Source organism: Embiotoca jacksoni, unplaced genomic scaffold, assembly GCF_022577435.1.
Source record: "Embiotoca jacksoni isolate LCO1_2020_lvr unplaced genomic scaffold, fEmbJac1.0.p SCAF_66, whole genome shotgun sequence".
Taxonomy (NCBI): Eukaryota; Metazoa; Chordata; class Actinopteri; family Embiotocidae; genus Embiotoca; species Embiotoca jacksoni.
Genome location: NW_027185421.1, coordinates 765118 through 779113, shown reverse-complemented (window position 1 = coordinate 779113; position 13996 = coordinate 765118). Strand labels below are relative to the sequence as shown.

Below are 13996 nucleotides of genomic sequence, written 5' to 3'. Positions count from 1 at the left end.
TGACCTTCATGGTAATTTTCATCACGATTGTAGAACGACATTTAAAGTAAAAAGAAAAAGGATGCGATTTGGGAAGAGTACACTTCCATTTAATGCCTCTTCTTCCTCTTTTTCCTCTTCCTCATCCTTCTTTTGAGACTTCCACCCGGGTTGAGCATCAGCACCACCAGCTCAGTCAATATGATGCAACTTCTGCTGCACAGGATCATTTTTTTTTTTTTTTTAAACTGTTGGTTGGACAAAATGAGCAATTTGAAAACGACACCACTGGCGGATCTTTTTTCCAACTATATTTTCTGACATTTAATCATCTGTTCTGTTTAGTTTTTTTCATTTGATTGAAAATCCCTGCCTTAAAGCTAACACACAAATTGCTCATTATTTTTTGATAATAAGCTTTAAAATCAAACTTGTAATTTTAAGTACAAAAAAAACAACACAAAACATGTTTCTGATTAGTTTCCTCTTGACAGGTTGGGCATGTTGCGATGACCACGTTTCCCCAGTAGGTGGCAGCAGTTCCTCATGTTAAGGTCCGTGTTGGGTCCTCTGTCGTATTGGAGGTGAAAACATTGATGTGAGTTCGTTACCAGCCAGGATCAGTGAGGAAGTCAGTGTGTGAATGCTGCTGTGGAATTGGACTTGAAATGCAGCGTGGTGATGATTGTTGTGTTCCTTTGTGCTGCTTATTTGGCTTCCAACATGCTGTCAAGGTATTCGTTTTGTTTTGTTTTTTGTATTGGGAAGCTTTAAATGCAGAATATTAACATGTTTTGGTCTTTAAACGTTCCACCGGGGACGTTTTCATCAGCTGTACGTTACAACCAGAGACGATTCGCGGCCGCCTCTGCTCTCTTATTTATTCTCTTTGATTTGAATATTTTTTTTCCTGCCAGCTATGTTTTTTTTTTAGTTTTTTTTTACAATAGGAATCATCACAGTTGGTGACCTGCCAGGGTCTGATGGAGCCAAAGGAAACAAAAACCCTCCGCAGCCAAAAATGTTTAGAGCAGCTTGGATGGTGTTGATGCTCCTCGTTATTTGAAGCTGTATTTAGCTCGAGCGAAGACACCGTATTACTCACAAAAACCTGCTTTAAACGAGCCGACTGCATGTCGCACGTCTTTCCTGCAGACATGTTGACCTCGTGTTACAGGGACGTGTCAGCAGAAGGTCAGCTTGACTCTGAATTTGACAGATGCTGTGATTTATCTGGCAGCGGTCCTTTGACCCTGGTGAGAGTCTTTCTCTTTCTAACACTGACTTCTTTAGTAATTCATTTATTTTACTGATATTAAAGGTACTAATGATGTTACAGGCCCCTGAGCTGTGGAGTCCGGCCTGTTAATACCCAAGTAGAAGTCACAATCGGCGGCGGAGGAGGTGCTCAGATCTTCTGCTGCATTCCAGTACAGACGTAAGTCAAAGTAGAGCCTTCAGAATAAAATCTGATGTAAGTCAAAGTAGAGCCTTCAGAATAAAAGCTGATGTAAGTCAAAGTAGAGCCTTCAGAGTAAAAGCTGATGTAAGTAAAAGTAGGGCCTTCAGAATAAAAGCTGATGTAAGTAAAAGTAGGGCCTTCAGAATAAAAGCTGATGTAAGTAAAAGTAGGGCCTTCAGAATAAAAGCTGATGTAAGTAAAAGTAGAGCCTTCAGAGTAAAAGCTGATGTAAGTAAAAGGCTAAGGTGCAGCACGAGAGCAATTTAAGGGGTTAGATGATTAATGGGAGAAGAAAGAAAGACCAATTTCAGCAACATTAATTTATGTTCATATTTTAAGCTCGGTCGAACCTCTGCTTTAACCCGTTGGGCATTTAATTGTCACTTTGGTGGGACAGCAAACGTGTAAGAATAAAGGTTGAAAGGTTGACAGGTTTAACCATTAAAAAAAAAAAAAGTTCTGCACATTGTAAACTGATGTTTTTTTTAATGTGAAGTTTTAATCTACAAAGTAAACTGCAGTTGTGGAATAATAAAGGGGAGCAGAAAATATAAAGTAACACTCAAAGTACAAAGAACCTCAAAGTGGCTCTTTAAGTGTATTACTTGAGTAATGAACGAGAAGATGTCTGATAAAACCCCAACAAACATCGGCCAACAGCCAGGAGTCCGAACTCGGAGCAGATTACAGCCTCCGACCAAGAACAAAACCCCGACCGTGTGAAGGCAGCAACACGAAGATGAGTCTTTATAAACGTGTTAATGAGCCCTGTGAGCTGCCGTTAACCCCTCGAGGTGTGTGATGGTGTTTGTAGTCAGCAGGTGGAGGTATCTCTTTATCAAGTAGTTCAACTGAAGCAGCAGATCATACCAACATACAGGAGTCAATAAGCAAAGGAGCAGCGCTATCTAAGAATAAGTTATTAGTTATGTAGATAAAAATAAGTTCTAGTTAAATATGTTATTGATTAAAAAAAAGTTCTAGTTAAAAATGAATTATAATAAGTTATAGATAAAAAATAAGTTGTTGTGATAGATGAAAATGAATTATAATTAGTTATCGATAAAAACAAGTTGGTTATTGTTAAAATAAATTACAATGTTATAGTTATGGATACAAATAATATCCTTAAAATATGAAGTTTAATTAGGTTTCAAAAATATTTCTGAACTTTTTCTCTGGTGTCATTATCAAGTAAAGAAATGAACAAATATTACTGGTGACATCTGTAAATCAGATCTTTCTATTTGGCTGGATTTTATTGGCTTCAGGCAGCTTCACTAAAACGATAAAGACTGGCAGCTTCTACAACTATGATGTGCGTCATCACAGAGTCGCCATCAATTATTACGAGCGTTTGTGCTCCTGCAGCGACGGCCTGATGACGACTGATCGGTAAATAATACGTGTGGTGTCGTGTTTTAATGGCAGCGCTCCAAACCGCCGCCGTTCTCCGGTGGATTTATTGGGCTCGCGCCTGAATCTTATTATTTGCAGAGCGATGGACGAGATAGCTGCCACTTATTTATTTGATTTGTATTTTTTAATACTGAAGCAGGGTGGAACTCTTGAGGAATAATTCTGAAGTCTGAAATACCGAAAAGTAAAAAGAAAATACTGAAGCGTTGATTTTTGCATTAACATTATAAATATATATTCAGTTGTTATAACTAACAGGCAGGTTTGGAAAATGGCAGTCAAGACAAAAAAAAAAAAAATCAAGTGGAGACTCTGGATAGAAAAGGTGTGTTACTGTGATTTCTCCTCTTGAAATGGTAGATTTTATTATATCAGATTATTTGCCGACTAGTCCAACTTCAACAGCTTAATTTACCTCATTAAACTTCCCATTCTTTAATTAAAGGGGTTGAAGAAAACGGTTTATCCCACGACACCCCCCCGCTGCCCTCTGCCCTGCAGCAGGCTCCCCGTCCAGCTCATCTTTTTGTTTTTAATCATTTTTACCCTTCAGTGCCTCCAAATGTCGAGGATCCGTGCTCGAGTGCGGCATTCTGGGTGTTTTCTCCTTCAGGAAGTGAGGGTGAGCGGACGGAGACACGAGGTTGGAGGTCGACCAGGGACGTGAACCGGAGCGGCCTCGACGTTGTAAGAATTGGTCCATTTGGTTGATTTAAATGTCAGAACTGAGAAGAAGAAGATTCATCGGACTTGAGTAAATATATTTATAGAACCGATTTAGAGTTTTGCCAATTAGACTCCAGGCTCATAATTAAAGCAGACTGGACAGCACGCCACACTTAGTTATTGACTGCGGTGGTGGAGCCGAGACAGCAGATGGTTTAAATCTCTTGGAACAATCTGTGTGGCGTTGTTGTTCAGAGTGGGAGGACACAAATTGGAAGGAGGTGGTTTTATGCCAACAAAAGCTTTGCTTGAAGAAGTGAAAACGAGCTAAAACCACTTCTCACAAAAGTACAAGAGCAGGAAGCGAAATGCAAATCCACAGGGGAAAAAAACACAGACCGTATATATAGAAGTGTTGGTAGTTTCCAGGTCTGCAAAATGGTTCCGATGCAGAAGTGTCTTCAGCTGCAGTACCAGTGAGTGCCACTAGAGGTCGGCTCCAAAAAGCCTCCGGCTCCATAGACTCCCATTCAACTTCTCTCATCAAATCCAAAGTGAATAAAATGTGTCCATCAGTTATCTCGGTGTTGTTAGCTAAAGTCACTCCTTCTTATTAGTTTTCTGGAGGTCCATCTGAAAATAATCCCTCCTTCATTAGAAAAGAAGCCTCGTAGCCGTGTGTCTGTTTGATTGACACCAGACTGTCAATCATTTTGTGTTGCAGCGGCCTGTTTTTTTTTACCTGCCTGGTCCAGTTTTGAATTCGTTTGCTGATTAACTTCATGTTATCGACCAAATTGAGTTTAGTCCAGAAATCTACTGCAAGAATTGGTGCAATCTGAGTGGCAGATGTTTTTCTCTCAGCAGTTGCAACACCGATACAGATTGCAAGTTTAATACAGTTAAACCTAACATCATTTTTATTTTTTAACAATAATAATGAGTACAAAAAAAAAAAGAAGTCAATTTTATGTCTCATTTGTTTGAGTATTTCACCTGTTTCAGAGAGGAACAGGTGTTTTCTTGTTCAAGTAGGTTTAAAGAGTAATGCACAGTTCTTCATGACTGTATTTAGTGGCCCTGCACTTATTCCTCCTAATCTATATTTAATGATCATTACAGGATGGCAGCAGCAACATGAAGAACTTCTATCTGCTCCGGTTTTGTTGCTGCTGAGACTCCTGTGGATTACACTTGTGAATCGGAGATCCACTGCACACTGTGATGTAAAAGATGAGTGAACTGAGCTCTGTGTGTGTGTGTGTGTGTGTGTGTGTGTGTGTGTGTGTGTGTGTGTGTGTGTGTCTGAACTTCAGTGAGAAACATCTCCTTCCAGCAGCAGCTGTTTATTCCCACGCCTTCCTGCTCTGCGACTTCGTAAATGATTCATCCCCGATACCAGTTGTCTATTTTGGATTCAGCGGGGACGCTATAAGAGCTCTGAGCCCGAAACCCTCGTTGCTCGTTAGAGAGACGCCGACTCACTGCTGTCGATATGGCCGGTCTGTTGACCGCGGTGGCCGCGCTGGCTGTGCTGTCCGGCGGGTTGTGCACGGAGAAGATCTTCCTGCAGCGAGCCGGCGTGGCCTTCAACAGCCGGCAGCACAGATCTCTGATTGGCGTCAACAACGGAGAGAAGTTTGGAAACTGGACCTGGCCGGAGATGTGCCCCGACAAGTTCTTCGCTGTCGGGTTCAGTATCAGGGTAAAGGCAGACCCTTTCACTAATATCATACATTTACAGTTTATTTAATGTAAAACCTATTTTTCTTCATATGTCCTACTCGTAGTTATGAAATTACACTTCCTGAGGAGATCAATATTTGGCAATAATGTATAAAATAAAAACAAAGAGCATTAAGGTGACGGACTCAAGGTCAAGTACCAATTGATTTTTTTCGTGTGTGTGTTCTGTTGACATAGATACTAGTACTTTTGAATTAATGTAAGTTTTCTTTTATCATCATACCACCGATGAGACGTCGGCTCTAAAAAGACTCCGGCTCCATAAACTCCCATTCAGCTTCTCTCATGAAATACGAAGTCAAAACATTTTGTCCACAAGTCATTATGGTGTCGTTCACTGAAGTCGCTCCTTCGTCTTAGTATCCTGGCGGTCCATCTGAAAATAATCCCGTTATTTATTAGTTGTTGTGCTTTAAAAACTGGGATTTTTGGGGTCTGTTTAATTGACAGGCCTCTGGTGCGTTAAGGGTTAAGTGGGCGGGGCTTAGTGTCCTCGGGTTCACAATCAGCCAGATTTGAAGCTTCAGAACGGCCGTTGGCACGTTGACTTGTGATAACTGTCCTGGTTTGCATGTTTTTATTCTGAAGATAAAAATGGTGTTTTTAGGATGTGTGCCTTCACAGCCACAATTACAGAGACTGGAATTTATTCCAATTTACAAATGAGCCCAAAAGTATTTTGAGTACCATTTAAAAAAATAAAATGTGAATCCATCCTTCCAGCCATAAAGATTCACACAGAACAGATAAAAAAAACCTCTCGTTGTTTCAGACACTGACTCTACCCAGACTAACAACCCCTCAGTTCGTCCGCTCTTTAAACTGATATGAACGTTCATACTTAATTTAGCGGCTGTTTCTGCAGGAACGAGATAACGAGCCTGTTTTTATCAGGTGGAGTCCAACCAGTACGGCGACGACGACACGGCTCTGAACGGGATCCGACTCATCTGCGCCAAAGACGGGAACCGGAGCTTCATGTACTCTGTGGAGTCCCACGCTGGCTAGTAAGCAGCAATACGAAGCACCGTAACTCATTATAACTTCTTACAATGAATCGTTGAGAAGTCAACGAGACACTTGGGGTTGGCAGGTTGTGAAGTCGGCAGGTGTTTCCTTCTTAATTTTCGGTATTAGCGCAGTTATCACGCACGAGTTTCTCACTTTCTGTTAAAGCATCATGTTGGCAGTCAATAGTGTTAATAAGGAAGCTGTTAATACGGTTTTAGTCCAGATTGTCTGCTGCTAGCTACTAAAACGTGAGATATAAAGGAAAAACAGTGGCGATACTAATCATACCCCAGAATTAAATCAAATGGAGAGAATAAAATAACCAAATTACAATAAAGTAGTATTAAATCAGTGAAATATAAAGATATTAAATTGAACAGAAAAAAACAAGGTGAAAGTATAAAAATAAAACTTTTTACTTGTTTTAAAAAGGTGATTTAAAAGCCTTAACTATAACTATAGTTAGTATATAACTATAGTAAATACTGTACTATAGTACTGTAGTAAAACTGAAGCACTGAGATGTATAAAATCTAAATCTACCCGGATGTCGATATGTTTGTTTTTTTGCTTGGTTTTGATTTGCAGCCATAAATAAACATGAGGTAAACTGTTCTTCCTCCTCCACATGTGGTTTGTTTCGGGGGTTTTAGACTATTTAAATGCAACGACTGCAGCTACTTACTTTTCTTTTGGTCTGTTCAGTATCTGCAGACATTTTCGCTTCGATGTGCCTGTTTTTTTTCATGCATTCATTTTACTTTAATCTAAAGACCGTTGGACTTTCTTTTTTTTTTTTTTTTAGTTTCTTTTGTCACCTCTTGTCCGAAGGTTTCTTCAGTTCTCGCAGACCGGAGGAAGGTTCTAGGTTTCGGCCTCCGTTTCAAGAAGTCCAGTTGCCTTTGGATGACTGAGAATCTTCAGACATTTTCCTTTGAGGAGTCGGGATCCAGGAATAGGAACTTTAACACCGGACAGCAATTAACGCTTCAACCGAAACACTTTCTTTTCTCCTTTCATCGATATCTTCTGAAGGGCAGCGGTGTTGTTGCCGAGCCCTGATCTCAGTGGGATTAACCTGGCTTTGATTACAAAGTTAAATAAGGTACTTTGAAAGCAGCAGAAAGCTGATAACGAGCAGTTTCCCATCATATTCGGAGGAGAAGACGAAAGCACTGCTTCTGCCACAATTGAAAATTTGTCCGTTGAGATGTCTGGACTTGGATCGGTTCCCGATTTATTTTCCGTACCCTTCCCTCTCCAGCTTCGGTGACTGGTCGCAGCCTCAGTACTGCCCCGGCGGCGTGCTCTCCTCCTTCCAGATGCGCGTGGAGCCCCACCAGGGTCTGTTCGGCGACGACACCACCGTCAACAACATCAAGTTCCGCTGCAGCAGCCACCCGACGCTGGAGGGGCCCGGCGGGGACTGGGGCGAGTACGGCCACTGGAGCGAGGAGTGCCGCGACGGAGGAATCTGCGGCATCGAGACCAAGATGGAGGAATACCAGTACGCCCTGGACGACTCCAGCCTCAACGACGTGCGCTTCCATTGCTGTGACAAACCTCAGCAGGTGAGATACAAGGTTCAATGCTGAAAAAAAACCCAAAAACGAAATAGACGAGGGGTAAATTACTTTTTCACCAAAAAAACCGACGACCTCGAGATGGTTTTATTTTAGTTTCTTTGAACTAAGTGAGAACAATTTTCTTCCAGACTTAAATGGCGTAAAAGCCTGAAGGTGCTGCCACTAAAAACTGTAATTCTAAACTCTTCCCCGAACCGGCCAGCAGAGCATTCAGCCCCCTCGTTGTCTCTCAAGAGGACAAATTACCTACTTAGAAGGAAAACTTCGGTAGTTTCCGAGCTATTTTCCGATCATTTGGATTGAGTGAAAACCATTTCTTTGAAATCGTCCAGGAACTGAGTGTTTCAGCTGGAAACTGCAAAACAGGCCGCGAGTGGAGCGATTGTGCTCGTCAGTGTTCGTCCAAAGGGTTTGTTTTCCCGCCGACGGGCTCAGATTCTTAATATGATTGTCTGACAACGTTATGGAAAAGATCCCTGAAGCCAAAACAAAAGCCTCGGCTAAATCTCAGAAGAGGGAAGCTGTTGAAAGAAGACGACTGGAAAACGGAGTGAGAGTTGAAGAGCAGAAAACGTAGCTCGGTATCATCTGGACTCTTCTCGTGTCCGCGGTAAATACCACGACGTTTGAGCGAGACTTCTGTTTTGGGATTCTTTCCATCATGTTGTCAGACGATTATTTCAAGAGTCTGAACCTGTTGGTGGCAGAAATCAAACAATTTAGGAAGACGCATGTTCAAGTATTTTATTGCAGCCTGTTTTGAAGCTTTCCAACTTCAACACTGGACCAATTCCAAAGAGCATAAAATTGGGTTCATGTTCATGTTGAGTTTTCCACATTTATGTGAGCAGAAGATCCTTTTTCTTTTTTTATAATAATTTAATGAAATCAGGAGAAGCTGAAGCTCCAAAGTTTCCATTTAAAGTTCTGATTTGAGGCGACGGTAACGGAGAGCGAGTCTGCATCCCGACGAACCCATCAGACGTGATGTCTTTTGTGTTTTCCAAACCTCGGCCAGCCGAGTAGCTGCGCCGGAGGATTTCTCATCAATGTGAGAGCTTTTAAGGATACTATGAGAGTTTTCCAAATGTTTCCATGTGATGAAGACAGAGCTCCTTGAAGAACTCGTCCCACCGGCTGCTCCTCATGTTTGGAGATGTCGTGGTGTAGTTTCACAAATCAGGACGTATGATGCTCAGTTAGAACGGCCAATTATTAAATTTCAGATTTCCTTTTTTAGCCTGACCTTCAGCTGACTTTTACAGCTGTTTGAGGAAATATCCTCCAGGTATTGACATTTCACTTTCAGCCATTTCTTCTCCAGTATGTCTCCACACAGTATGCAGGTGAATTATGTTTAAAAGCACAGAGAAGTCTGAAATTGTTCCTTTTATTTCCAACATTTCCAACCTCTAATGATGATTTTTATTCCCATACCTGTCCAATACCTGAGCCACCTTCTGTTTTCAAGCCCTGATTTGTTATTATTGGGATGAACCAAATCCAAAAATACAACAAAAGGAAATGTTTTTTTATTCTATTCTCGTTCAGATCAAAGAAAATGAACTCCAGGTTTTATTGGAGCCGAAAAATCTTTTGTTTTTGAGCCACGAAGCACTCGAAGAACACAGAAATCAAATCTCAATGGAGCTTTTCTCTTGTTTTATTTATTTATTTATTTTTAAAGCAGCGTGCTTTAAATTGTTTCAACTTTCTGAATATAGCGTTGTCTTTGTTTGTATATTATCATAATTATCATGTTGATTAAAAAGAGGCAAAACAAAGCAAAATTGCTGGAAGTACAAACTCAAAAGTGATTTGTGACCATGGAAACAGCAGATAATTGTTAATCTCAACATCCATTTTGTTGCTATTTGGAAATTTTTAACTTTATCACATGATCTTCATCAGCTGATGAAGTTTTCAGTTTGGTTGAGTAGTTCTTTCCTTGTAGATGTTTGTTAAAAGTACAAAACAGCTACTAATTAAACCTTGATATTAAATTGCTTTGATGAGAAGTTTACTTCCTCGTAACTGAAGATATAAAAAGTGTGTGGGATGTTTTAAATGTCACAAACAGATATTATACAACCATTCACTGCTGTTTCTGGGTTTTCTGTTTTTTTTTTATAGTGATCGGCAGATGAAAGGCTGAATCAGGTTCATCTCCACTACCTTGAACTCAAAGATGACAAATAATAAAAAGCTTGTTTCAATAAAAAGCTGCTTTTCACTCAAAGCTGAAATATCTTTTCTTTAAGTTCTTTCTTTTTCTAAAGGCACAAAATATGAACTGAGATCAGAGTTTAAAACGGTCCACAATAAACTGACAGATATTTGTCAAAACATCGAGCTCTAAAAACACAAAGTTGAGAGTCACCTTCAGGATTGATGAGCGCTGCTTCAGATCGAGTCCTCGTCTGAACAAACGCTTTCTACACGGTGTCATCCCCTCGTCAGGTTTTCATATCCTATCTAATAAACGCAGTAAAGTCATAACAAACATGAGCCGCTGACACAGGCTTTTACCAGAATTCCTGCTGGAACCTTCGTAATTAAGAAATGAGAAGAGAGGGAAGAGGGGAGGGGAGGGGGGTGTATTAATTAATTTATAGTTTAAGGTCTGACGAAGGTTGATAAGACAGCGATTGGCACACACAGAGGTAATTGTGTTAATTAATCGGTGAGTAGTTAATCTGCTGCCGCGGAGTGTCGGGGAAGGAACTCGAGAACGTTATCAAACACCGAGGTAATGGTTTCCAGAAGATTTTGCAAGTGAAGGCGAAGTGATTACAGTCCGAGACACGCTGCTACACCGAGCCGCTCGGTTATGGTGATGAATGCCATGGTGCTGAACTCCTGGCTGAGTTCAAAGTGAAGTTATTGGAGTTTGATGCTGATATGAGCAGGAGGAGGAACTCATTTCTTTCAGTGTAACATTTTCCCCATAAGCTCCTATAGTGACAGACACTTTACATCAATGAAGCATCGAGTCCCCTTTAACTCGAACATAACATAGGAGGATGTTTTTTATGACATGTTGGACGACTTGCTGAAGTATGACTTTTTCATGCTATTTCTGACTACATGGTATAAGTATGACTTCCGTTAAAGGTATGACAGGCAGCACAATAGTGCAGTTGTCAGTGTTGTTGTCACACAGTCTTAAGGTCTCAGGTTCAATACCCACCTGGTACTTTCTAAGTGGAATTTGCATGTTCCTGTAGTATGATATTTCAGACAAAATGCTATAGAGTATGACTTCTTTATCATATTTCGGACGACATGCTATAGTATGACTTTTTTTTCACATTTTGGACGACAAGTTCAACTGCTGTTCACATGGAACCCTTCTCCACTTCGGCCTTCAAAGTCCTCATTTGAATATTTGCTACTACCATCAAAATCTGAAGGGTTAGGGGTTATTGTTAGGGTTAGGGACTGTTTTATCACATTTTGGACGACAAAAAAAAAATCACCTTAGTGTCTAAATGTCCAAAATAAAAATTATTTTGCGTCCGGTTTAAAACTGATCTTCTTAATTGTCGCGTAGTTGTGTTGTTTGGTTTACTGGTTGTATTCTTGTGAATGTTTCTTGCTCTCAGGGCTCTCTTGAAAAAGAGATCTTCATCTCACTGAGTCTTTCCCGTTAAATGAAGTTTAAAACGAGAACAATTTCCAACAAGTCCCCCAACCTTTGGGCTCCGGGAATACAACTCAAAGGAGTGTAAAAACATCCTGGCTACATTCAGAGAAAGGTCAGGGTTCGAATAGAAAACCTTCACTGTCATATCAAAGCATCAGAAGCGCTGACTTTGCTTTTGTCTTCAAGTCAAATATTCTGCTCAGTGTCATCTCCCATTTGAACTTACCTTCTCGTTAAACGGCGTCATCGTTTGTTGCCGTCTCAGGTCTCAAATTTAAGATAACCTTGATGACATCACTATGACATAATCAGGGTTATTTTACAGCCAACGAGGTTCAGAAGTAATCTGTATCAGGAAGGTGGAGTTCCTCTTTCAGGGGATTAAACGGTGAAAACCTGCATATCAAGCATTTGAAAGAGACCTACAGTATTTAATTTTTTGTTTGATGAATTAGAGATTAAGCATCAGGCCTTTTTCTTGTTGATTAATCTTCTGATCATAAAATATTATGAACTGATTAATAATTTCAGACCAAACAAAAACAAAAAGGAGTTCTCTCTTTCTCTTTGCTTGAGGCCTCAGTCTGCCACTAGGTGGCAGTGCTGCTTCGAGTCGGACTTCGACCCACATCTCACCAGGAACAGTCACTTTTTACAGCAAGACTCACCAATACAAACATTTTAGACGGATTTTTATGAGTGCAATATTCATTCATCTCCATCGATAAATTCAGCGCTGAAAAGCTGTCACAGCCGCGCAGCTCCACCTGTTAGTGGACCTCAGGAGACCTACAATCTGTGTTGGATCAACCTCAGGTCCCCCCCTGCCCGAACATTGGTCACACCATCCTGTACAGAAATCACGAAAAGAAACTTCATTATTCAAAACACACCGTTGTGAAGCATCACCTCTGAGAGGTGGAGCGGAAGCCCCGAGGTCAGCAGTCTAATAACCAAACCGCAGCCTCACTGGGTGCCGGACCATCTCAGTGGCTCTCCAATCCGCCTCTAAAGCCATTAATGGGTCCTGTAGTGAGCAGGATGGATGTGGTGTTTGTGGTTTTGGTTGAAGGCAAAGACCCCCCCCACACACACACACCTCCCTCGTAACGACCTCACGCTCCCCCGGGCTCTCAGCTCATGACTTATGAATCACGTCGGCTGTGTTGGCCTGAACTGTAAATATAGTTGAGTTCATAAACACCGTGGGGGTTATTATGGTGTTTTTATGTGACAAATGGATTTGGGGGTCCCTGAATGGAGTTGTTTTGATATAAGGACAAAATAAATGGCATTATTGTTGGTGTAATAACTATCAAGGTGATCTATTAAGGCTCCCACAGTAATGAAGGCATAACAACCAGATGGAGCAGATCTAAAAAAAAAAAAATAAGAGCCTTTCGCCGGGAAAAAATGATCATTTGAGTCTCATCTCGCTGCTGTATTCTGCTTCTTTTTTCATATTTTCTCTTTGTTCGGCGGACTGAAGTCGTCATTTCATCTTTCTGTGCATTCGTCCAAGGACAACATGGACTGCAGAGCTGGAACAAAGCATTTTGAAGAACTATATATTTTTGCTGGTTTATGACAGAGAGAGATTAGCTGGAGCACTTTATGAGGGACAATCTTTGCGTCTTATGATTGTCAGGGTTGCAGGTGAAGCTGCAGGACACAAATCCGGTCTTTGACTTGATGATATTTTTATCTTATCTTTGTTTTGTGGACTGAAACTCTGCTGTCAAATATTTGTGTTTTCCACCGCGTCACTTTACCAGCATCACACCAAAGCCTGTAATACACCTGTCAGTCCACTAGAGGATACCGTGTCACTGTCACGTTTTTGCCTAATTATTCTACCCAGAAATGAACGTGTTTTTTGTGCCCTGCTTTGTGAGGTGTTCTGCAACAGCTGCCACTTCCTCAGACGCCGCAGTTAGCAAATAGCTAACATCGGTGGTTCTCCTTTTCCGCTACGTTCATTGTGTGAATGTCCATCATTTCACACTCACGTTTTTGTTTTCCTAAATTTAACTGGATGGTTTTTCACACCACAGCGAGTCAAATCGTGACACCGACACAGTACGTTGTAGTGGACTCATGTGGACCACACGAATCTGAAGTGGAAATCCCTGCATGGGCTCAGGAACACTTTTGAAAACCATCTGTTTTGATTTACATTTTACACGTCACAACATTCTTTGGATTCGGGGTTGTATATTTTTTTTCAGAGTTGTAAAATCAGCTTTATATGAAGGCAGATTAGATCTCAGTTGACTCTTATTATGAATAAAAGTATTTTGTTTTTTTGACTCAACTGAAGCAGTCGTTATCACATTTTGCACGTTTGTTCACTCCATTCAGAAAAATGAAACGGCATCAGTAAGTACGAGTCAAATCTGGAGCTTGAGGATAATTTATGAAAAACCTCTCCGCTTTAGCATCCAAGTTACTTTTTAAAGCAGCTGCCTCGACAAGCAAAAA

General features: G+C 40.8%; 1 protein-coding gene across 1 annotated transcript; it reads left to right on the top strand.

Moving 5' to 3' along the window:
- Nucleotides 1-176: 176 nt before the first annotated feature.
- LOC138214029 (vitelline membrane outer layer protein 1 homolog) lies at nucleotides 177-10097 on the top strand. Its single transcript, XM_069175393.1, has 8 exons — nucleotides 177-713; nucleotides 1135-1235; nucleotides 1319-1417; nucleotides 3414-3547; nucleotides 4843-5231; nucleotides 6167-6279; nucleotides 7548-7854; nucleotides 10003-10097. Exons 5-8 carry the CDS (start codon nucleotides 5022-5024, stop codon nucleotides 10003-10005), a joined length of 633 nt encoding a protein of 210 aa, XP_069031494.1. The 5' UTR covers nucleotides 177-713; nucleotides 1135-1235; nucleotides 1319-1417; nucleotides 3414-3547; nucleotides 4843-5021; the 3' UTR covers nucleotides 10006-10097.
- The last annotated feature ends 3899 nt before the right edge of the window (nucleotides 10098-13996 follow it).